This window comes from Mixophyes fleayi, chromosome 4 (genome assembly GCF_038048845.1).
Source record: "Mixophyes fleayi isolate aMixFle1 chromosome 4, aMixFle1.hap1, whole genome shotgun sequence".
Taxonomy (NCBI): Eukaryota; Metazoa; Chordata; class Amphibia; order Anura; family Limnodynastidae; genus Mixophyes; species Mixophyes fleayi.
The window spans coordinates 148,827,714-148,852,116 of record NC_134405.1 but is presented as its reverse complement, the minus strand read 5'-3'; the positions used below and the strand labels follow the sequence as shown (position 1 = coordinate 148,852,116).

The 24,403-nt window shown below is 41.3% G+C and overlaps 1 protein-coding gene across 2 annotated transcripts in view; it reads left to right on the top strand.

Annotated features, from left to right (window-relative positions):
- Window positions 1–24,403, top strand: part of PRKCQ (protein kinase C theta) — a 110,600-nt gene that overhangs the window by 45,313 nt on the left and 40,884 nt on the right. The window contains exons 2-3 of one of the 2 annotated variants that reach the window (XM_075208588.1): window positions 19,847–19,975; window positions 23,476–23,675. In XM_075208588.1, the coding sequence (XP_075064689.1) occupies window positions 19,855–19,975; window positions 23,476–23,675 (321 nt within the window). In that variant the 5' untranslated portion in view covers window positions 19,847–19,854. Of the gene's footprint in view, window positions 1–19,655; window positions 19,976–23,475; window positions 23,676–24,403 lie in introns of those variants that run through there. The other variant, XM_075208586.1, reaches the window with a different exon arrangement.

The following is a 24,403-nucleotide window of genomic DNA, read 5'->3' as shown; positions in this document are numbered from 1 at the left end:
ACGTCCGGAACCACAGGTCCACCTGCACGGAACCGGCCTTGAGGACCCTTGATCAGAACCACGGCCGCCCCTGGAACTGCCTCAAGGTGTGCTGTACTGCCACCAACTCACTCAGCCACCCCCTCTGGGTACCAGTGTGACCCCGGGGACCTAAGGGACAGGGAAACTACATGTGTTCTCCCCTGACTATGTGTATGCTGGTACTTACACTTATCCCCCACAGCACGGGTTAGCACAGGAAAACCACAGGAAACAAGAGCCTACCTTTAATGGGGGCCTGACGTCTTGCCCCTGGACACAGTTAGAAAGCACACCAAAATACTGTAATGTAAACTACATTTGCCACACAGACAGAATAAATAGATACAGTATACAGTACCTTGCCCGCTACTTACCCGAACACACCGCTGCTAGCCAACCAGCAGGTTGCTACAGCACCACAGGAGCCTACGCTCGACCGTACCTCCTAACCACGTGTGCTCACCTCACACAGGACCGCGCCTACTCTCACGAGGCTCCCACGCCTCTACCTCACACCACCCGGGGCCTTATGCCCTACACACCATGGGTCTCTGCCCAGCTACACACAGAGCCTTCTGCTCTGACTAATGGGCCTCAGCCCCCTCTCTAACTCAGGGCTCTGAGCCCACTACTAGGGCCTTGTGCCCTACTACCTAGGGGTCCTAGCCCCTGCCTGAGGCCTGTGGCCTTCCTAACTAACCGAGGGCCTTGTGCCCTTCATAGCAGATGGGCTACCAGCCCCTAACCAGGCCCTCTGGCCTTCCTATGGCCTCTAGGCCACTAACTACCTAAGGGCCTTGTGCCCTTGTACACCTGGGGCTCTCACGCCCCCTGTCTAACTAATAGGGGCTTGTCCCCTTTATATCAATACCATGGCCTACTGGCCCACTAAACTCGTTGGGGCCTAGTGCCCAGGTCCCTGGGCCTTGTGCCCCTACTTTACAGTGCCACGGGCCTTGTGCCCGAATGTGCCCACGGGCCTAGTGCCCGAACTTAACGTTGAGTATACTTACCTGCTCTGCGCAGGATACTCAACTTGACACGCCGTCTTCTTCCTTTCTTCTCCGGGTCTTCCAGACCCTCCAGCCGGCGGCGCCTCTTCTCCGCTTCGGCGCTGTTGAAGGCTGCTTGGCGGGGGCGCTCTCAGCCCTGACAAGGGCTCCCCGCCGGCGATCTCCGCTCCGGCGGCTTGATTGAAGTCTTCTGGCGGCAGGGTAGCTCACGGCCCTTACAAGGGCCCCCTGCCGCCGCTGCTGCTGGCTCTGTTGATGGACGTCTGGACGAGACGTCCTCTCTCTTCCCCGCCGACGGACTTCTGCCAAAATGGCGCCACCCGGCGACTTATATAGTCGCCGGCGTGACGTCATTAGCCGGCGCGAGCGCTGATTGGCTCGCGTCGGCGCCAATCTTTTGAATGGCCGGGCGCGAGCCGCGATTGGCTCGCGCATCCGGCCGCTGATTGGCCAGCGGGGAAAGATGAGCCCTGATTGGCTCATCCTTCCCCCGCGCACAGGACCTGCAAAAAAGAAGTTATACTCACCGCCGCTGGATCGATGGACGGGTAAGTTCTTCTCCTCTTCTTTCTTGTAGCTGGGCACCATCGGGGACCTCTTCAGCCCCTCCAGGGGCACAGCGCTGCCGGACATCTTCGCCCTCTTCACGGGCACCGGCTCCGGCGTCTTCTGTCCCTCCACATGGTCGTTGTGAATCATTCTGAGATGATGTTACGATTTGAACATTTGGGACTCATTACATTGATATCGGGACTTTGAACATTTGATTTTATAATTTATTTTCATATTTGAGGTGTTAATTTATGTCACCTCTTTAAATTCAGGCATTGTTTGATATTGAAATTTCCATTTGTTCCTACCATCCCATTTGTGCCTTATCCCATATTCTATTTATATTGTTGTTTTTGGGGAAATCGAGTAGGTATTTCCTAGGGTATTTAGGCTGCATTCCACACCCTTTCCCCGAATCTTGAGGAGCGCAGGAGGAACTTTATATCTTTTTGTGTATCTAACTTACCTACCTACCTACCTATCTCTATCTATCTATCTATCTATTTGCTCTGACAGAGAACCCGGAAAGTCATAACAAATACTGATAGAAACAATAGCCTATCCGTCCATGTATTCATGCTATACAATCACTTGCACAGTATATGAGGAGTGTGTAAAGTTAATCATTTTTGGACAGAGATATGAATAATGTTTTGTGGGGGAACAAACAATGCACAATAAAGGCTGACAATGTGAAATTTGTTTATAGTTATTCAGGTTATTCAGACTTTGATTTATCTTTGTTCACCTAAATATTGCAGCAGCTGTGGGTGAGGATTCACAATACTAGCACCAGATGACAGCTCTCAGAAAACAATTACTGTGATGATTCACACACTAAATTCAGGTAACAACTGTCAAATAACTATTCACAATGACAGCTACAAAAACCTTTTCTCAATTCCTGTACTAAGCACTCTGCTGAGAACAGCAATCTAGCTAGTCACCTCACTTGGACTTCTGAGGGTAAATGTATCAAATAGCGATTTTTACAAATCGCCGATATCCAGCGACTTTAAATGGTAACTTTAAAGCGGCAATGGTTTTAAAGGCAAAACTTTTTCTATATAGCACAATCACACTCTGTAGCGCTTTGCAATTGAGGACAAACACGAATAAAAAAAAAGAGTGGGTATTAGCAGACAGACAAAGTGGTACAAGGTTGCTGCTCACAAGCTTACAATTTATAGGGAAATTATAGGAGTTTGATACAAGAAGTTAAGTATCACTTATTGCATATTGGTGCAGCCAGATTGCAATGGGAAAAAGTGCTTAGTGGTAATTCAGTCAGGGATCAGACGGTTTTTGAATATAGGAGAATGAATCTAAACTTGTGTGAATCTTGTAGTGTGGCAGTAATTAGGTAGAAGAGACTGCAGAGATTAAGAAGGTGGTTCAGGAACTTATGCTTGCCTAACATATGAGTTTTCAGGGAGCGCTTGAAGGTTTAGACACAAGAGCAAAGTCTCGTTGTGCAAGGGAGGGCATTCCACAGAAAGGAATGTATTCTATTACCTCAATTCAGACTTTAATCAAACATAAACACAGTGGTCCAATATGTGTGTGATAGCTCTGAACATGCTATCACACATATTATCACTGACATGTGAGGTGCCTCTGAGAGTTTTCAAGCTTGTTAACTTGTCATGAACTATCTATTTTTAGTGCTCACTCTTGTGAGTCGCTATGGCTGATAATAAATTGGACAAAGGGGAGTGGTTGGGTGGCTACAGTGTGCGGACACATGATACCAGAACTTCCGATCTAAATATCAGGTATCAAGTTCCACCATGGTCACCTTGCTTTCAGTGCACTCCCCACATGTCCACATGCCCTGTTCTGGCATACGCAGTCTATTTTCAACCTATTTCAGGTCTGTCTGCGTATAATTGAGGGGTCCTCATCTTTTGTCCATCGATGCCTTACTTACCTAGACGGTGTCCACCAGTGGAGCTTCAGCCTAGGGAGTGGCATTCACGCGACACCTTTATCTTCTGTCTGGACCTCTGCTCCTCCCCTGGGTGCCGTCTTCCCAATGAGCTGGGCTCTGCACGGCCCTGCCATGGACACACTGTGAACTGATTTGCCCTGTTTGTCGAGGGTTCACTTACTCTGTCCAGGCATGCGGCTGCACTAAAGATCTGCTGACAGGGCACCAGACTATCCCTCAACTCCAGTCAAGGTCCCGATCATAGATTCAGCACCACAGCGAAGCCAAAGACCCACCTGAGTTCCTGCATTCTCTTTGGATACATTTGGGGACTCCCTCTCTTTGTATTAGACCTTCCTGAACCAGCTCTCTGTAATAAAGTCCCACTGCTGGCACTGTGAGTACTACCCTTTCATTGGCTTCACGTGTGACCTGACCCATGCCTGAGGGGTGTCCTGCTTAAAGGGTTGTCTGAGCAACCTCCTATCGCTTATACAGTCAGGATGCCCACTCTCTACCTAAAGTGGTGAGCTCCATCTATACTTGAGTCAGGCCCTCTCTGGTTCCTGGAGACTTACCTGGCTGCTGGATTATATCTTCTACGAGAAGCTCCAGCAGTGATATCCCCCTTGTATATGTCTGATGACTCACTGTATCAACAGCTATCCAAGGCATCTTGCAGATATGGCTGACTCTTGCTTATTGGGTAGGGATGTATGCTACTTCACTGTACCATCACACCTGAAATGTATCCATGAGTAATAAAAGCTAGATCCACAACCCATGCAACACTTCTTGGAACTTTCCTTCCATCCGGGACTTTTTCATAAATCACATAACAACAGACTTTCTGCTTTTCAATGTATAATCTGCCTCACTATGCCTCAGGAAAAGGGAGAAAGTGCAGCGAGGGACCTTCCCTAGTAAAAGGAATAAGACCCAACAAGATCTGTCCTCTTCTGCCACCTCCTAGACGGATGTCACACTACAACTTGTCCTACGACTCAACATGGAGATGGATTCTCCTCTCACTGTATGCATTTTACATCAGCTGCTGATGCCCTTAAGAACTGATTTCGCTAGTAAAATGAGAGCAACGATCAGGGAATTAAAATCTGAAATCTCAGAATTAGATGATCGAAAGGATCACTTGGAAACCAAAATATAAGAACTCACATAATAAGCTAATCTCTTTCCATTACCATTTCCAAAGGGAAGTTTCCTTCGTTAAGGATAGACTAGCTGATCTAGAAGACCGCTGTCGGCATAGCTGGATTAAGGCTTCGGGAGGCCCGGGGCACTTAAGACAGGGGGGCCCCTAAGATCTAAAATTAAGGGCATAGTGACACATCCTGCATTACATCACCTACAGCATGACACTTACAGCTCTCCCAGAGGGCTCCCCTAGGTTGTCTGCATAAGACAAATCATTGCTTACACAAACTAAAATATTGTACATTAAAACAATCATCAAAACACCACATTAAAATGGGTATTGACACCACACATTAAAACTAGCAATGATATCACACAATAAAAATACCATTGATAACGTACACTAAAACTAGCAATGATACCGCACGCTAAAACTAGCAATGATACCGCACTTTAAAAATAAAATTTATAATGCACATTAAAACTAGCAATGATACCGCACTTTAAAAATAAAATTTATAATGCACATTAAAACTAGCAATGATACCGCAAATTAAAATACCATTGATAATGCATCATTGGGCATGGCCAGGCCACCCTCCTACAGACAAAAAGCCTGCATTGTTGTGTACACCATTGAATGGTCACCAAAAATTGGGATTGTCCCACTAGAATCACAACATTTCACAGATTTTGCTGCTCTCTCCTACCTGTTCTTCTCACTTTCACCACCTGTGCTTCAGGTTTCTTTAGTTGCGGCTTGTCTGGATCCTGGAATGTTAGGGGCCCTATTTGGGAAAAAAATGGGTACATTTAGAAAATTACAGCCAGCCCCGGCGTTAAATCAGTACCACCCATGATTAATAATTAGGCCTTCCTCCAGCCCCAACATTAAAATAATAGTATTCACATTTAATAAATAAACCTATTCCCTCCTTACAAACAGCCCCAGCAATAAATTAATAGTATTTACATTTCAGAAATATACCTATTTCCCGCAACCGTCACTGCCATTAAATAATTCATAGGCACATTTAATAAAGGGACCTCATTCTCCCGAAACTCACCCCCACATTCAGTAGCGCCCAAACCACCCCATCTTAAATTAATTAATTGTCCCCACTATTGTGCCTCTCTCCCCCCCCCTTTTTCCTCATGCTGTGTCTCTCACCCTTTTTTCTTATACTGTGCCTTTCTCCCCCCTTTATTCTTACTGTGCCTCTCTTCTCCCCCTTTTTCCTTACTGTGCCTTTCTTCTCCCCCTTTTTTCTTACTGTGCCTCTCTTCTCCTGCTTTTTTCCTTACTGTGCCTCTCTTCTTTCCTTTTTCCTCATAGTGTGCCTTTCTGCGTTATTCCCTTTTTGTTACTTACCTTTCTATTAGTTTCTTTCTGCTCTTCTCTTCTGTCTTCTTGTTTCTTCCTTGGTCTTCTCCGCGCTACTCCTCACTGAATGACAGGCATGACTTGATGACGTCACGCCTGTCATTCAGTGTTAACAGTGCAGAGAGGAAGGAGGAGGGACGCTGGCGCCGCGATCAGGTGAGTAGTGTATCTATTTTTTTTATTTTTTCTTTACTACCCTGCTCCCCCCACCAACCACCCCGCCATTAAAAAAAATAGAAAAGAAGAAGAAAAAAAAAAACATTAGAGGTTATGCGCGCGGCGGTGGGGGGCCCCGGGCACGTGCCCCCCCCCCTTAATCCGGCTATGGCTGTCGGAGAAATAACATCAAAATCCGGGGACACCTTACTCTGACTTACAAGAACATGCTAAATCCTTGCTTCATAAACAGCTGTCTACTGCAGATGATAAAAATCTTCGTATTGATTGCATTCATCGTTTGTCCCAACCACAGACAACGTCTGGGAATTTCTCTAGCAATACCCTTACCTGGGTCCACTTCTTTCATCTTAAAGAGAACATTCTATGAGTGGCAAGAAACTCTGATAACGCAGACACTCTAGGAGACCTTCAATTGTATTCCAATCTCTCCTTTACTATAAACAGGATGCTACATTTGATCACGAAGGCTCTATGTGTGAATTTCTTATTGATGGGTATCAAAGAATCAGTTAATGTATGTGATAATGTGCAATCATTATTTGCAAAAGTGACATGAATACATATTTTATAATTACATCATAAAAGACACATGCCATTTTTTTTTTCTATTCTATACAAAATGTAAATAACGACAACAGTAAGCAACAACTAATAGAATATTAAAAAAAACTAAAACATTAAACTGAACCATAACATTTTTCATAAGCTAAAATTGTTTTTTTTATTTAACTTTTTGGTATTTTTTTTTTTCTCTATTTTCCAATTTTCTGCATTAGGGAACCCGATGAAGGGTTTATATGTATGTATGTATATATATATACATATATATCTATAGTTTGTAGATGTCACCGCATAAAGTATGATTTATTATCACTGCTTATCATGACAATAGAAAATCACTTATCACTTGCAGTTATCAAAAAATATGGCTGAGGCTGCCTTTGCAATAAGGGCCTGGAGTTAACTTACCACTTTCAGTCTCTGTAGTTCCGTGCATGTGTGAATCGGCTAGCTGGATTACGCATGCACAGTAGAACTGACATCACAAATTTTAGTTTTCAGTTCCACTTGTGGAAAAAAACTAAAAAGTATTTAAAAAAACACACAGACCACAGAGATGGCCTTTAGCAGGGTTGCTTGGCCATTCATGAAACAAACATTAACACATTATGGATTCAAGGATAATGTTAAACAGGCAATTAAAGCACTGAACTATAACAATTTCACCACTGTTCTCAGCAATGGTATAGTCTCTGAACCATTCACCATAGCCAATGGAACTAGACACCGATGTCCCCCCACCACCCCCCCCCCCCCCCCCTGATATTTGCCATGTTTATTGAACCCCTGGCCAATAAAATCAGACATAACATTTCAGGAGTAGTAATGAACAGAACACATTATAAAATTGATCTATTCATGGACGATATCCTTCTTACCCTAACCAAACCCTTCACATCATTATCAATTCTTTCTAAAGAATTGTCTTACCTTGGATCTCTGTCTGGCTATAAAATAAATGATCAGAAATAAGAAGCCTTACCATTCTACCTACCGAACTCTTTAAAGAAACTCTAAAGGCTAATGTTATGTTCATTTCATCGCTACCAATAAACATTGTCCAATGCAATTATTGTGCATAACGCACAAAGAGATTTAATTGCTAAATATAGTAGGATTTACAGCAAGCCATTATGACGCATAAAAGATATTATATTAAACATGAAAGTATAAAAACCGAATACATTACATTTTTGCTAGCGCTTCACCTGGGCCCAGGTCCATGTAGTTTGCAGTCAGGAAGACAGAGAGCAATGGTCCAGGGAAGCTTGCTTGTATGCAGTTTCAATTAACAAAAAAACACTGATGATGTCACTATGTACACAGATACCAGTCAGTTGGTCCAGGGTTCAGGTCAGTCCAATATAATGCAAATCATAGGTCAGTTCAAATGATTCCTCTGATAAGGTGTGGCCAGCTCACTTCAACAACTGAGCACATGTTGTGCCTAAGGGAGCTTACCTAATCCAGTTTTTACCAACCTATTTGCATTCCAAACACAATATCATTTTGAGCTTTAATCCTTTTTCTTCCATAACTAGCGATCATAGGAAACAATCGCTTCACCGATAGTAGCGGATTCTTGATGGTAATATGCACATGAAAATGACACTAAACATGATACATTTCCTATATCCTGAGCCTTAGATAACTTTAATATAATATCATTTATGTATAAATAATCTCTAATACATTTTACTAATAAATAAATGTGGATTGGGACCTTAATAAATGTGTATTATTTACAAGTGTAAGTGCGAATAAAAATGTGTGTGTTATTAATCCGTGCGCCTTTTCTCATTACACGCGTCGTACTAATCACAATCGCACGGTAAAACAATATTAATTAATTTAGTTTACTTCATCCATTTATTTGACTTCCACACTAAACTTCAGCTTCCAGTGGAAACTTGACTCCATAAAGTACCTAGGAAACAAAATCACCATATCGTATGATCAATTATACAAAGCTAACTACCCAGTTCTGCTCAGCAAAATAAATCAGGATCTGGTACACTGAGCTAAGCATTTGATTTCCTGGGTTGATAGAATTATCGTGATAAAGAGGAATATCCTTCCTAGAATTCTGCATCTCTTTCAGACCCCACCAGTCAGATCAGATTATTAACAACGTACAAAAAGCCTGTAACAATTTATATGGAACAGCAAAAAACGTGAATAAGGAAACTGAACTTGACCAGGACACCTATCACAGAGGGACTGGGTTTCCTCTATTCCAGAGATATTATAATGCTATATCTTATAGCTTTTTCCGTGGCACACTCCACAAAATACTAAATGATGAGAAGACATAGAAAATTATCTAGTAGGTGAAAACTCCTTGGAATATATCCCATGGCTTGCACCATAATTTAGACCAAAAACAGTCCTGTCTATTCCTACTGGGAAGCTAACCCTAAACACCTGGGACAGAATCAATAGAAGCCGCCTCCAGTTTGAGCTAATTTGGTTAATGGATGGGCGATTAGTACAGTGTCATGGGAAATGATCAGAATATGAATTAATGTTTTTGTGCTATTGTTAGTGAGGTAAGGGTGTATGCAAGAGATATTTTTCAGGTAACGACAACATAATCAGTCTGTGGTTATGTCATGAGATTATGGTCATGCAGCCTATAAGATAAATACATAAAATTTCTTAAGTTAGAAACCCAGAGGTGCATTCCTTTCATACTGTATCATGGGACATTTGGGATTTATAAAATCTGTCAATTTATAACAAATAAACATCCAGACTCAGATTAATATAAACATAAAATGTCTTCTTTTATTTGTTATGACCTATAACAGGTTTATAGGATGCATAGAGTACAGATAAACGTATTTAAATGTATACATTAATTAGCATTAAATCCTGTAGCTTTATTCTCCAATCTGACATGATGGCTGTTGCTGAAGACAAATGGGTAATTATCAGTCACAGCCTACGGGGGATATTGACTAAATGGCAGTTCCGACAAACCGCCGAATGCACTTTGCTATAATTTTTTTAAAATGGCAATTTTATTAAAGACAAAGCCCATCCCAGTGTGGTTTTTATTCATACTTAAGGCAAGAGACTGAGATGTTGTTACTAAATGTATTGTAGATAAAAGTTATTATGAGTAAATCTGTTTTATGACCCATAAGCAAAAAAAATCTTTGCTTTCTGGTATATCTGCCTAGTTGTGAAGCTTATTCTGAAAAAGATCAACAGGACAATCAGGGCCATCTTAACAGCATTATGGGCCCCCGGGCAAAGCAGTGCACTGGGGCCTCTACCTACATAACCACTCACAGGAATAAAAATATAAATTATCGATAAAATTAGGCTTATGTTTATTGTTACCTGCAACAAAATCAGTGTTTAAACATAAAAAAAACATGCTGTATAACTGGTACCAAGCTGCTGTATCCAGCAAAGGATGGTTCAAAGAGGTACATATAGTCTCTGGACAGTACTTCACAATCGCTGTCGAGGGAACTGTTGAAGTGGGGATTAAAAAAAATCATAAATGGCCAATATACCCATCACACCACTCCACATGCCATCAAACTTATCTAAATGGCCCTTGCATGCCCATCAGATCTGTCCATATGCCCCTTACACCCACATGAGCTGCTTTTTCTCCCCTTTCTGTCTCCCTTATTTCACACTGTGCCCTCCATTATGCTGCTTTTGCTCCCCTTCATGTTTCCCCTATTTCACACTGTGCACTCCATTATGCTGCTTCTGCTCCCCTTTCTGACACCCCTATCATAGGCAAACCGAGGGGAGGTTTCCTAGTGCCTGGAATCCCCCCTCCAAGCCTGGGGCACTGTATAATTGAGGTGGCTGGACCCTGCCCCCGCTTCACTTGGCTCTGCTTGAAAAGGGAGAGCTGCGTGCACCTAACAGTAGTGCAGACAGCATTGCCCATGTATATATAGGGATAAGAAGAGTTGGAGAGCAGCCAAGCACTGTCTAAAATTATAGCCACGCCCCCATGCATGCTGGTCACGCCCACTGGTGGCGTGGTGTGGAAACCCCTCTCTACAAATCCTGCGTTTGCCCCCTGCCTATTTCACACTGTGCTCTCCATTATTCTGCTACTTGCCCCACTTAATCATGCTTCTGCGTCTCCTCTCAGTGTGCTCTTCACTGAAAATATCGGATGTGACGACACGCCCGACATCCAGTGCGAGCGCAGCACTGAGGAGGGGAACAGGGAGCTGGATCCAGGGCCGGATTAACCATAGGGCTAACTGGGCTACAGCCCAGGGGCCTATGGCATCCAGGGGGCCCTTGAAAGTGCTCAGCAGCAGTATTGATCGGTCGGGGCCAATCAGTGCTGCTGAGCACTTTCACTGCAGTACTTCCCCGGCGTGCTGTATTCTCCTTACTGAGGAGATCTCTTGAGTCTCACTCTCACGAGATCTCCTCAGTAAAGAGCGTACAGCGTGCCGGGGAAGGAGGTAAGTGGCGGGGGGTGCGGGCAGCTCGGATCACAAGGGGGGGGCCCTCATGGGGGAATGGAGGCCCCTTTAGCCCAGGAGCCTCCATTCCGTTAATCCGGCACTGGCTGGATCGCCACCGCATGACCGCAAAAAGGTAAGTTTTTGGGGGGTTTTTCTTAATTACCTCAGAGCCATGCCTATGGGGCCTCTTTGCCCGAGGAGACCCCGGTCAGTTGCCCAGTGTGCCCAATGGGAAAGACGGCAGTGAGTGCAATAGCAATAGGGGTGTGCGCAGCCATAAACTAAGAGCCTGGAATGCAAAGGCCTTGCACAAAGGTAACCTGCAGAACACTCCAGGGCCCTAGCAGGTGCACTTGTTGTGTGACATAACTCTGCTCCTGAGTCGCGACAGTTATGGTGTCACCATATGACGTCAGCAAAAAGCCACTCAGTGACTTGCTTAAGCACATTCAGTAAGCAGAGAAAAAGAGAGAGAGAGAGGTTGATGTCAACCTCATGAGTGGCTCTTAATGTTGTTTAAGAACCTTAGTAGCGAAACGTATGTTGGAACTGTTATCTATCTTAGGTCAATGTTGGATACATATATATATTGTGATAGTAGACAATTTGTGTATTCTAAGAGGCAGTGTTATGTAACACATTACATTCTGCAGCATGTCACTGTGCTGAGTGTATTCAACACCAGTATAGGATTACAGGAGATCATTTGTTAAGTCCATGTGACAGAGATGTGTAACAAAATTACATTCTGCATTGTGCCACTGTGTTGGATGGGTGATTTGGGGGACCCAGTGATATACCTAGTTTACTACTGTAAACCTGTTGAAAATTCTAACTCCTGAGCAAACTAGTCTTTTATTTCCAGTGAAAACAAAACATTGTTAGTATACAAGTATTTGGTTATATTGTTTCTTTTTTTTAAGTGACAAATAAAACTAAAATCTTATTATTATCATATTTCCACATAGTAACTGGTCTGTATGAGAGCAGACAATATTTTTCTTTTTTAGTAGATACTTGTGCAAGAATATTGATGTTTTTCTTTTTATTTTATTGTTGTATTACCAGTATGCAAATAAACATTTTCTTCTTGACTATATTTAGTTCATTGTTTAAAGTGGGAAGCAAGACCCAGTGGTTAGCACTTCTGCCTCCCAATGTTTGCATGGGTTTACTCCGGCACACCTGTTTCTTCCCACAATCCAAAAACATACCAGTAGTTTAATTGGCTGCCTTCAAATTTACCCTAATTTGTCTGTGTGTGTGTGTGTGTGTGTGTGCTAGTGAATTTAGACTGTAAGCTCTGTTGGGGCAGGGACTGATGTGAGTACTCTACAGTGCTGTTGAATTAGTGGCTCTATATAAATAAATAATGATGATGATGAAAGTGGACCTTGTAGGAAAAATATGTCTTGTTTATTTAGCATGAAGCTAGTGCTTAGGTATTACATTTTCTAAAAATGTTTTATATCTGCTCTTCAAGCTTAAGCCAAGAGAACCCCTACAAAAGACTTGGTTGGCACTCCACACTCTCCGTGCCACCTACTCCTCTACATCAGGGCTCCCATTACTTGTAATATTTGTTAGAAGAATACAAGTAGTACACATGTACAATGTACTGTTTTGGCTTTCAAATGAACTAGTTTAATTTACAGTTCATAATTACTCTGATAGAATTGTTTTATCTAGACAAAATGAGAGACTCTAAACGAAGAATAATATCACTTTTGGTGTTTTTCCCTGTGATGGTGTAATCTTTGGTAATGCATTTATCATTATCCCTGTTAATAAACAGGTGATTAAACTGAACTGTGAAAGACCCATTATTGATTTAAAAATAATATATAGCATTGGTATTTCATACCCTAGGTACAGAATAATCTACAATATAGTAAGCGCCTATGGTCCTTTTTTTATGCAAAATTTATGAAGAACCCTAACCTTCCTGTTTTGGTAAGAGGAGAATACAAAACGCTGAAGTCGGCTGCTCTCAATCAGAATTATTTTACCCTGTCACTCCGGCAGGACCTGGAACATGGAACACTTCCTTTATTTGCAAATACAAGATTTTATGATGTCCGATAAAATAATTAAACGTGCATCAAAGGGTAAAGTGTGCAATTTGGGAGCTGTTCCCAGTTAGTGGTTGGGCAAAGAGCGTATTTTCCTCTGCAAAGTGACAGAAATATTGTGTCAGTCAATGCCTGCCAAGCATGTCTTGTGCCCTGGATGGACAGCTGGCATTGTGTTGTCACATACTCTATCATAACATCACATCATGTCTGCATGTAACGATGTATGTGCCTGGTAGTGCACGACCACAGCCCATTCCGACCTACATATTTGTGTGACATGCAGGACAGTAGGAGGAACTTCTCCTGCGGAGGACAGACTCCTGCTTACATAGGGTTCCAAAATCAGTAATTATCATCATCATCATCATCATCATCTATTTATCTTGAACCATGGGCTGTTGCCTGTTCATGCTGTAGAACACATTTGTACAAACCAAGTGCATTTAATGTGTTAAAGTGAATTTTATTGTTTTAATTACAAGTGTAACATAGGAAGTAAAAACAGTTCTGGTGTTATCTTACTATCATTACTTCATTATAATATAGGTGAGACACTAGCAAACAGTATTTTAGTAAAAACAATTAAAAAGTTGTAATACATTAATAGAGTGACTTATTTACATTTTGTTATCAACCTCATTTGCTGACCATTCCATACAGTGCTGATGAATGCATGCAAAAGGTTCGCCTGAGTGCTGTAAAAGTGTTTTGGATGTCGAATCCCCCTAAAGTCAATCGTTAATTGAGATGTAACAGGAGCCTCCTAGTTTGGCCTATGTCCGCAAATACAGAAATTCTTTGACTGCGTAGGGTCACAGGCACTTTCCACTATTCATCAGTGGGATGAAGAAGACATTGTCCACAACAGTTTTTCTGTTCTAGAACTGATTTATTGAATTATAGTACTCTCCATCTCTATGCCAGGAGGTGCAACTTTTATGCTATTATTTGTCACACAAAAAGATAGTTGAATTGACTTAGCTGTCCAAAATATGGCCTGTAGAGCAAGAAATTGCATCCATACTCAAACTGGTACCAGACAGTTTCATCTATATTTAAAAAAAAATACTCACTGGGCAACCTTTACTCTGGCAGGAAGCTGAAAAACTACCATCTCCTCCCAGTGGGCCTAGTCATAAAGGAGAGCAAAGCATAAAAAATGTGTAATTTGCACCTGGGCAAAACCACGTTGCATTGGAGGGGCAGGAAAATTTGAAATGCTGGGACAGATTTATAGTTGAGATAGGGCATAGCATAGATCAAGTTTAAATTTCTGTGTAAAAATAAAGCTATCAGGTATTTGTGTGCTGCATGAAAAAATAGCCAGTATTTAACTTATGTGCTAATTAAACTAATTTGCACCCCTTGCATTGTAACATGGTCGATCCAGGAGCAAACCTACTCCTTTTATTTGCTTTGCTCTCCTTAATGACTCAGGCGCAGTATCTCTGATAGGAGGCCAATTTATCTAACCCCTCTTAACAATGGAAAGGGCAATGACTATTCCTTTTAATATACAGCTCCTTCAAGCTAAGGCCCTTCTGTCTTCCATGACACCTCTCAGTCACACTTTTTCTTATAGCACTGCTCAGGGGCAGGCTGGGCTGGGGGGAAGGGGGGCATCTGCTTGGCCGGTCCCATAGTGACCTACCTTGGGCTGGGTCACTGGGCCACCTACATTTTTTTTTCTTTAAAATGTTCCTAATAGGCTGCTGAGTTGAGTCTTGCCACCTGGGTTAGTATTTGCCAGCCCTCCCCTCCCAAGCACTACTTCTCATTATGTCTTGACCTTAAACTATGTAAAGGTTAGATTATCAAATGTCAGGCAATCATTGCATACATTGAATGTGGTCATCATTCAAATGAATGAATTGTAGGTAGAGACCGGTACCTGATGATCCTGTATTGGCCTCTCCTTTTAGTCTCATCTATGCTGTGGTTTGATGACAAAGTCCTCCTCAGACATAAAGCAAAACTTTCAGCTGCACTCCAAGTACCCTCTGCAGTGTGTATGGGCACCTTCACACAACAAAGGCTAACTCAGTCAGAAGTGATAAGGAGTAGACTTAGGCAGTAAGCAATTTGTAGATCTGATAAAGATTAAGGATGAGCGGGCACGGATGTCTGGAATCCGAGCCCATCCGAACAGTGTGATTCCGCGTCAGATCCGAGCGATGTCCGGGTATTCCCGCCGATTCCGAAACTTAAAACGAGGCTCTGACTCATAATCCCTCTGTCGGATCTCGCGATACCCGGATCCTTTAAATTCCCCGTTTGCCGCCGCCATCTTCACTCGGGCATTGATCAGGGAAGAGGGAGGGTGTGTTAGGTGGTCCTCTGTCCTGTGATTTCTCGTGCTGTGCTGTGCTGTGTTCTGCTCAGTCCAGTCCAGTGGTGCTGTGTCCTGTGCTCTGTCCTGCTGAGTCCAGTGGTGCTGTGTCCTGTGCTCTATCCTGCTGAGTCCAGTGGTGCTTTGTGCAGTGCTGTGTCCTGCTGATTCCAGTGGTGCTGTGTCCTGTGCTCTGTTCTGCTAAGGGCATTGCTATTTCTAAATTATTCCAAAGTTATAAAAAATTTATTAAAAAGTTATAAAAAAATAAATATAAAAAAAATAAAAAATTATAAAAAAAATTATACGGGAAAAAAAAAAAAATTAGGTTGAAAAAAATAGGTAGTACTATTTCAATTCAAAGTCACATTACGTTCACTCTTCCAGCTGTCACAAAAATTAGGTACTGCTGTATAACTACAGTCCAGTGGTACTCTCCTGTGCCGCAGATAATTTGTAAAGGCTTTGCCCAGTGTGTGTGGTTTAGGGGTACGCTCTCTTGTGCTGCATATAATGGAGTACCAAAATTTTGAGGATAAAGTAGGGAAAGATCAAGAACCACTTCCTCCTAATGCTGAAGCTGCTGCCACTAGTCATGACATAGACGATGAAATACCATCAACGTCGTCTGCCAAGGCCGATGCCCAATCTCCTAGTACAGGGCATGTAAAATCCAAAAACCCAAAGTTGACTAAAATTAGCAAAAAAAGAAAATTTAAAACATCTGAGGAGAAACGTAAACTTGCCAATATGCCATTTACGACACGGAGTGGCAAGGAACGGCTTAGGCCCTGGCCCGTGTTCAGGACTAGTAGTTCAGCTTCACCCAAGGATCTAAGCCCTCCTCCTCCCCCCCTCTCAAAAAAATTGAAGAGAGTTATGCTGTCAGCAACAACAACAAAACAGCAAACAACTCTGTCTTCTAAACAGATGACATCACAAATCCCCAAGGCGAGTCCTAGGGTGTTGGTGGTTGCGAAGCCTGACCTTCCCATCACTGTACGGGAAGAGGTGACTCCATCCACCATTTGCAGCACACCCTCTGCATATGCTGGAAGGATGACCCACAATATAGATTCAGATTTGGATAATCAAGGTGTCAAGGAGGCTATTGATGTAGCTGGCATTGTGGAGGAACTTGACGAGGAGGATGCTGATGTGGTTATCATAAATGAGCCACCAGGGGGGAAAACAGTTGTTGTCCATGGGATGAAAAAGCCCATCGTCATGCCTGGTCAGAAGACCCAAAACGCCACCTCTTCTGTCTGGAGTTATTTTTATTCGAATCCGGACAACAAATGTATGGCCATATGTAGCTTATGTAAAGCTCAAATAAGCAGGGGTAAGGATCTTGGCCACCTAGGGACATCCTATCATTTCAGCCACAGTAGTTTGGTAGGCCCTGTCGCTGAAATGATTGGTTTGTTAAAGTGTGCATGTCCTATTTCAACACCATCAGGGTGGGTGGGAGGGCCCAAGGACAATACCATCTTGCAACTCTTTTTTTGGCATTATGTGCTCTTTGGGGCCTAGTTCTATCTCCATCAGAGATATTCCTGCAGGCCATGTCACCGGCACAGCTATGTTGGTGTTAGACGTGCGCTGCATACTCTGTCTGATTTAGCAGAAGCTAGCCATTGGCCTTGATAATCAAATAGGCTTTCCGTGATATTACATTGTCAGGAATTAGGCTAAACAGAGTGTCATGGTATTTGAGATCCTTACCTTACCAACACACAGCGTATACAGCGCTGCTATTTGTTCTATCATATTAATGTTTAGATAGGGTCTCTACATATTAACACACTCGCTTGCTCACATCACCCAGTGAAGCAAGCGCTATATAAGTGCCAACTTTTATACACATTAGGCAGCGTCTTTAACGAGAATACAGTATCTATATAATTGTGAGTGCTTTAAGATCTTACATGACCTTTAATCAGGCCACTTTAATCGCTGCTCTATTACAGATGTCTGTACAGTGATCATCATGCATATTTTTGCAGAACCAATTTAAATATATAAACAGGGTCTCCTAGAATACGTACTATTTTATTTAAAGGAGTTTTAAGGGGCATTACACTCTAATAGAGAGACTCATCATTTCTGAATAAAAAAAATGCTCTAATTCTTGTTAAGTTCCCAAAAAGAGGAACTGCCATTTCTATTACTACGTTCATTGTTTGTGTAGTTCAAAAAACGAGGAACTGCCATTTCTATTAATATTTTCATTCTATATGTAGTTCCCACAAAGAGGAAATGCCATTTCTATTTATATTTTCATTCTATATGTAGTTCCCAAAAAGAGGAACTGCCATTTCTATTTATATTTTCATTCTATTTGTAGTTCCCAAAAAGAGGAACTGCCATTTCTATTAATATTTTCATTCTATATGTAGTTCCCAGAAAGAGGAACTGCCATTTCTATTTATATTTTCATCCTATATGTAGTTCCCAAAAAGAGGAACTGCCATTTCTATTGATATTTTCATTCTATATGTAGTTCCCAAAAAGAGGAACTGCCATTTCTATTAATATTTTCTTTCTTTCTTTCTGTATTTCAAAAAAAGAGGAACTGCCATTTCTGTTACTACTTTCTTTCTTTCTGTATTTCCAAAAAAGACGAACTGCCATTTCTATTGCTACGGTTTTTTTTTTTGTAGTTCCAAAAAAAAATAACTGCGGCCTTAATTGCTATGTTGGTGTTAGACGTGCATCCGGTGTCTGCCATCTGTGCAGTGGTATTCAGACCAGTTGAGGGTTTTATATTGTGGCCCTGGTACCAAATTGGGTACCGGGGCCATTCCACTACTCAGTCCAGATAGATGCGTATCAGATATTAAACTACATTCAATGTTGGGGCCAAATCCAAAATTAATTAAAATGACCTGTCATCGTCAAAAACAAGAGGTATTGACGCGTTAGAACTACACCCTGTATATGCTGCAGAGGATGTAGGATCAGCCATCTGTAGAGTGAAATTCAGACCAGTTAAGGTTTTTTCATTGTGGCCCTGTACCAAATTGTGTACCGGGGCCACTACACTACGCAGTCCAGATAGCTGTGCAGTGGAATTGAGACCAGTTAAGGTTTTTTTATTGTGGCCCCGGTACCAAATTGGGTACCGGGGCCACTCCACTACGCAGTTCAGAAAGCTACCTCGGTCCAATGTTTTGGACTAAAAACAATATTGTGAGGTGTGAGGTGTTCCAAATACACTGGAAATTAGTGGAAATGATTGTTATTGAATGTTATTGAGTTTAATAATAGCGTATGAGTGAAAAACAAACAAAAAACTAGATTTTAGCACTTTTTATGCTTTTTTAAAAATAAATCAGAACCCAAAAGCCTAAATCAGAACCAAAACCTTTCGTTAGGTGTTTTGCCAAAACAAATCAGAACCCAAAACCTCAAGCTAATCAGAACCCAAAACCCAAAACACTAAAAGAGCCCGGTGCACACCCTTAATAAAGATGATGATAATGACATACTTTATGTGGCTTTGTTTAGGGGTTCAGCATACACTAAAGAGGATCATGTATTCTCATCAAAAATAAATATATATTTACATTTTTATTTTTTAGTTATCTGCTTCTTTTCATTCATTTTAAGGGAATATACCTGACTGGAACCTCAGTGACCTAATAATATGGTGCAACTGCAGGATTTTAGCCAGTTAATATTAATCATATAATGTCCTTATTGCAATTGGCTGCTGTCATTTTGCACAGCTGAAATGTCACTAATACTCTCCTGAGGGATAAAAGGCATGCATCATACTGTAGAAATAGCTACAACACTTATTAGCAGAGATACAACTCACAACAACTTATTTAGCATTTACTTGCCACTGGCTGTCTGGTTTAAATAACTACTGCCATACTGTGACTGCGTTACTTTAATACGCTTGTACTGTTGGAAACTTAAAAACAACAGGTGCTGCTGACATTTGTAACTACCCAGCTAAATCAGGAAAGACTGTATTGAAGCTAGTGTTGGTGACATATGATTGCCAACACATAGACCACTGTACAGCTTCCTCCCACAGAGGAGGAATAGCTCTCTTTATTCAGATAGACTGCTTGTTTCACTCTCTTCCTGACTGTTGCAGATAACCAGCTCAAGGAAAACAACACTACCATTTATAAAGACGCAACTTTCTTGTCTCTATTTCTCTACTGTCACACAGGAAAAGCTATGTCTCCGTTTCTGCGCATAAGCCTCTCCAATTTTGAAGCTGGACCATACGTGCCATCTAATGGGGATACAATGCAGAGACCTTACTGTGCTGTTATAGTGAAAGAAGCTATTGACACAGGTATGCATTTTATTATGTTATGCTTATTCTTCTGTAGAGAACAGGAAGCCTTAACACAGTTTCAAAGCCATAACAGTACCTAGGGTTTAGCCATGCAATTGTTATAGAGCTCGACAGCATAGGGATCCCAAGAGCCAGAGAATAAATGTCTAATTAAAGATGCCCATTTTGGCTGAATATTTATTAATTTATGTAAAGATTACATTTGCGGGTTACAAAAGTATTGTGCCTATAGTTTACATCAGATTAGTAAAAATGTAAGTAATGTATTTTAGTGGGGCCTAGTATTAGAGGAGAGCTGAGGTGCAAATGCCAAGAGATACAATCCTCAAATTCCGCTTTTGTTTTGCCATTCTGCACTGTGGCTGTAAATATGCATTTCACTGAACTTATAGTCTATGACAGAGCTGGGATAATGGCGCTCAGTTAATTCTGCTGTGTTATGTGGTTGGGATCGGATAGGGAACAAAGGCCAAATTCTGCCAGTAAAACCTCAACGTTTTCACTGAAACAGTTTTGAAAATTCTGCTCATCTTTATAAGGTATGAATGTCATTTACTGAGTGTGTGCCATTAGGAGTTGTGTAGCAGCAGGTCTCCTTCCAAACATTGCTTTGGGAGCAAGAAAATGTCTAATTATGCCTTGAAATAGTTTTTGCATCAAAGCATATCAAGCAAGGCAGAACTACAGGGGGTGCGGCCACTACAGATCGGGAGGTGAAAATAAGCAAATGTTCCTCCCACCATTACAAACAACTAAAGCCACAACTCGCATCTCTAGTGCATTGTCTTCATGGCATCTGAGACAGAGCAACTACAGAGTACTGTATGCCAGTAATGCTAACTATAACATTTATGACCATGTGAATCCAACAAGTTGCACCCTGTACACAGCATTTCAGGTTCATTGGAAGCTAGCCAGCCACTCACATAAGCTCTGACTTTTTCCCCTTCAATAAGAGAAACTCTGTCCTCCTATGTAATGTCTGTTCTCTGCGGGATAGATTTAGTGAAGGATAAACAAATTAATTATTATTTAGCTCAGTAGTACATAGACTTTCATACATATCAACTCACTCCGGGGGGTAAATGTATGATCCTCCAATTTCTGCAAGTCACCAGAAATCAGCAACATTGCAGTGAAAATTTAAAGCGGCAATGGCTTGTAAAGGCAAGTTTTCCTTTACAAGCCATCGCTACTTTAAATTTTCACTGCAAAGTCGTCGATTTCCGGCGACTTGCAGAAATCGGAGGATCAGATATTTACCCCCTGATCATTGACCATATATTTACACCAGCAGTCAGGCTTTAGCCCTAGCAGACGCTAATTAAAATCCGTTAACTATGGCCACAGTGTACTCCAGCATGTGTTATTTATATTAATTAAAGTGTACTCTTTATTTTTTTGGTTCTATAACTCATATACATCATACTTTAGATAAAGTGCACATATTTCTTATTCCTTAAACATGCCAATTAGTTTCTGAGGTTTTATTACTTGTCCAATCTATAGGTCAGGTTTATTTCACTTTAGTTTGTGTTTAATTAAACATATGGTCAGGCAACTTCAATACTCTTTCATTAAATATTTTCCCTTGCACCCAATATAATCTTGCCACTAGTGGCCAAGTATTATGAAAAAAGTAGGAAACGAAGCAATGTTTTGGGTACAAACAACCTTTTTATTAGTATTCACCTTACCGAGACAGAAAAGGTAAGTTTTATTGCCACTTATCGTGCTTCCTTCAGGCTCCAGCCATACATTAGAATTACTCCTGACCTCCCCTTCTGCTTTACTTTGACTCAGAAGAGAGCAGAGCCTAACAATACACTGCTGCATGCAGCATACACATATAATGGAGGGGGAGTTGGATGGTGGATTAGTTAAGCACTAGTCTTGTCCTCTCTGGGCTGACCATGTATTAGCCAGGTCTCCTCATCGGCTTACAACTCCTCTCTGTGGACTTGGCCGCATCCTGCGCCACACTATTTTGTGGGTTCCTGCTTTACCCAGCCAGCTCTTCATACCTTAGTCTGACACTAATACAAAGGATATTCAGGGCATGGCTTAATTTTTTAATTGGGAAAAAAAATGTTGGAGGATATCTACCTTCCAACACTAAAATCTGTCTGTAAAAGGTACAGCCCTAGAATTGCGGAGGGTGCAAATACAACTAATATTACTGCATATAAATAAACTAATGCCTGTACATTGAGATTTTAATACCACCACTTGAAAACACCTGGCATGTTCTATCTGTCTATCAAATAAACTGCAGCCAAAATATTTCCACTCAATGGTTCATTTTTCAGACTACTTGGCACACTGCCGTCAGTTAAACAATTATCCATATCTGCTGCCTGATCAAAACTATACCTTTAATTTCTATCCCCTTCCACATAAGGTACCTAATTGGTGTCTGCCCCATGCTCTCTGGACTAGTGTGCAATACCTGGGGCAAGGTGAGATTATGATTATATGATCTGTGACAAAGATATGCTGTGTTACAATTCTTTGAATGTCTCTTCTGAGTGAAGTGTGAATGATGGTCCCACCACTGGGGTGTATCATAATGGTAGTTTTAGGAGCAATATCTCTAGGTGACAGAAGGGAGAAACCCTTCTTCTGTATTAGAGGGACCTTTGAACCTCATCTTCCTTTCATATGAGTTTCGGGGCCAGAGATAATGATGGCAGCCGTAGTTCAAAGGAGGCTCCACACCTGGCCATCATGAGAGTTGACTTTCGAGTGCCAAAGTAAGCCTAAGTTCCTAGAGAACAGTTCTGGAATCCAATGATAGCAAGAGAAGTAGGAGAAACTTCTGAGAGTTGTGATGGGAGCTCTAGAAGTGATGTTATTATCATCCTCATCATCAACATTTCTTTATATAGCGCCAGCAAATCTGTAGCGCTTTACACAGTAATAAAACAATACTTGATATTACAGACAGTCAGAGATGTAAAAAGTCCCTGTTCGCGAGCTGACAATTATGTGGTATACCAGAACTATGGTTTCTGCACCTAAGACATGTGCTGGAGTGAAAAGATACAATAAAGGTGATTATTTTATTAAAATCAGATGGTCTGGGCCTTACTAATTTAAAAACTTTAATTGTTCTATACTACTATGCCAGTGTCTGCATAATACTCAACTTTAAATTTGTTACTAAGCCTACATGTGCATGGGAACCTATGCACATAAATAGCCACTGTATCCTGGGATAAAGAGGAATGACCTGGACCCAGGTGGTAGGTAGTTGCCGCAGAGTAAACAACCAACAGACGAACCATGGACTCTTGCACAACGCTATTCTAAACTTTAGCTTTTAAGCCTCACTAATTAAGCAAAGCTTGGTGCAGTATTTTTTATTTTAGTATTAATTACAATCTTGGTACAGAAGGCCCTAGGGACTTACTTATAGTTTACTTTTTTGTTATCTACATAGACCCTGTGCTTTTGAAAGTAAGGATGTCACCAAATTAATATATGTTGTATTGCAGAAAATGGTAAGACGTATATCCAGAAGAAGCCAACCATCTACCCTCCTTGGGAGAGCACATTTGATGCTCACATTAATAAGGGAAGAGTAATGCATATCATTGTGGAGGGCAAGCCTGATGAGGTGGTATCAGAGACCACAATTGAACTGAATTCTTTGGCAGAGCGATGCAAAAAAAACAGTGGCATGATGGAGATATGGGTAAGATATTAATTTTATTTTTCCTTTACAAAAATAACATAGGATTACAAAAATATCTTTAAGACATTTGGTTTCTGTGCATTATTTGATAGATACCTTAACAGACTTTTTGGGATGTTTTGATTTTGAATCCTTTATTGGAGAGAATTGACGTTAATAAGCAGTATGGAAGAAGCATTGAAGAATTTGGAATGGAATTTTGACAGCGGGTCAGCTTCCACAAAGTTTAACCTGATGCGATATGAATGTAAATAGATATTTAAGGAAATGAAGTGTAGGGCTATGAAAGATATAAGGATGGTTTTGTATTGAATGCGACATTTATTAGAGAGTCGACAAATGGATTGATGAGTTTGCAATTCTGAGTAGCACTGTGGAAAGCTGTTCTTAAGACAGACCAATAAAGGAGTTTCAGTAATTGGATTTGTGAGACCACATCATTTTGGCAGTGGAGACAGATATGAATGGACAAAGATTAGTAAGATCTAATAGGAAGGAAAAGAAAGCTGAAAAATGTACACATAACTTGAAAGTGCTTCAAAATTATATGAAACAAATTCATGTTAGAAAAAAATATCTGTGGAACTGCTTGAATTGTGTATTACTGACTATTATCCTTCAGGGCTTTTATAGTGAAGGTTTAGGACATATGACAAACAGTTCAGTTGAAACTTGTTGATGTTGGAGCACCTATTAGTCATGCCGGCCAAGATAACAATGAAATTTGA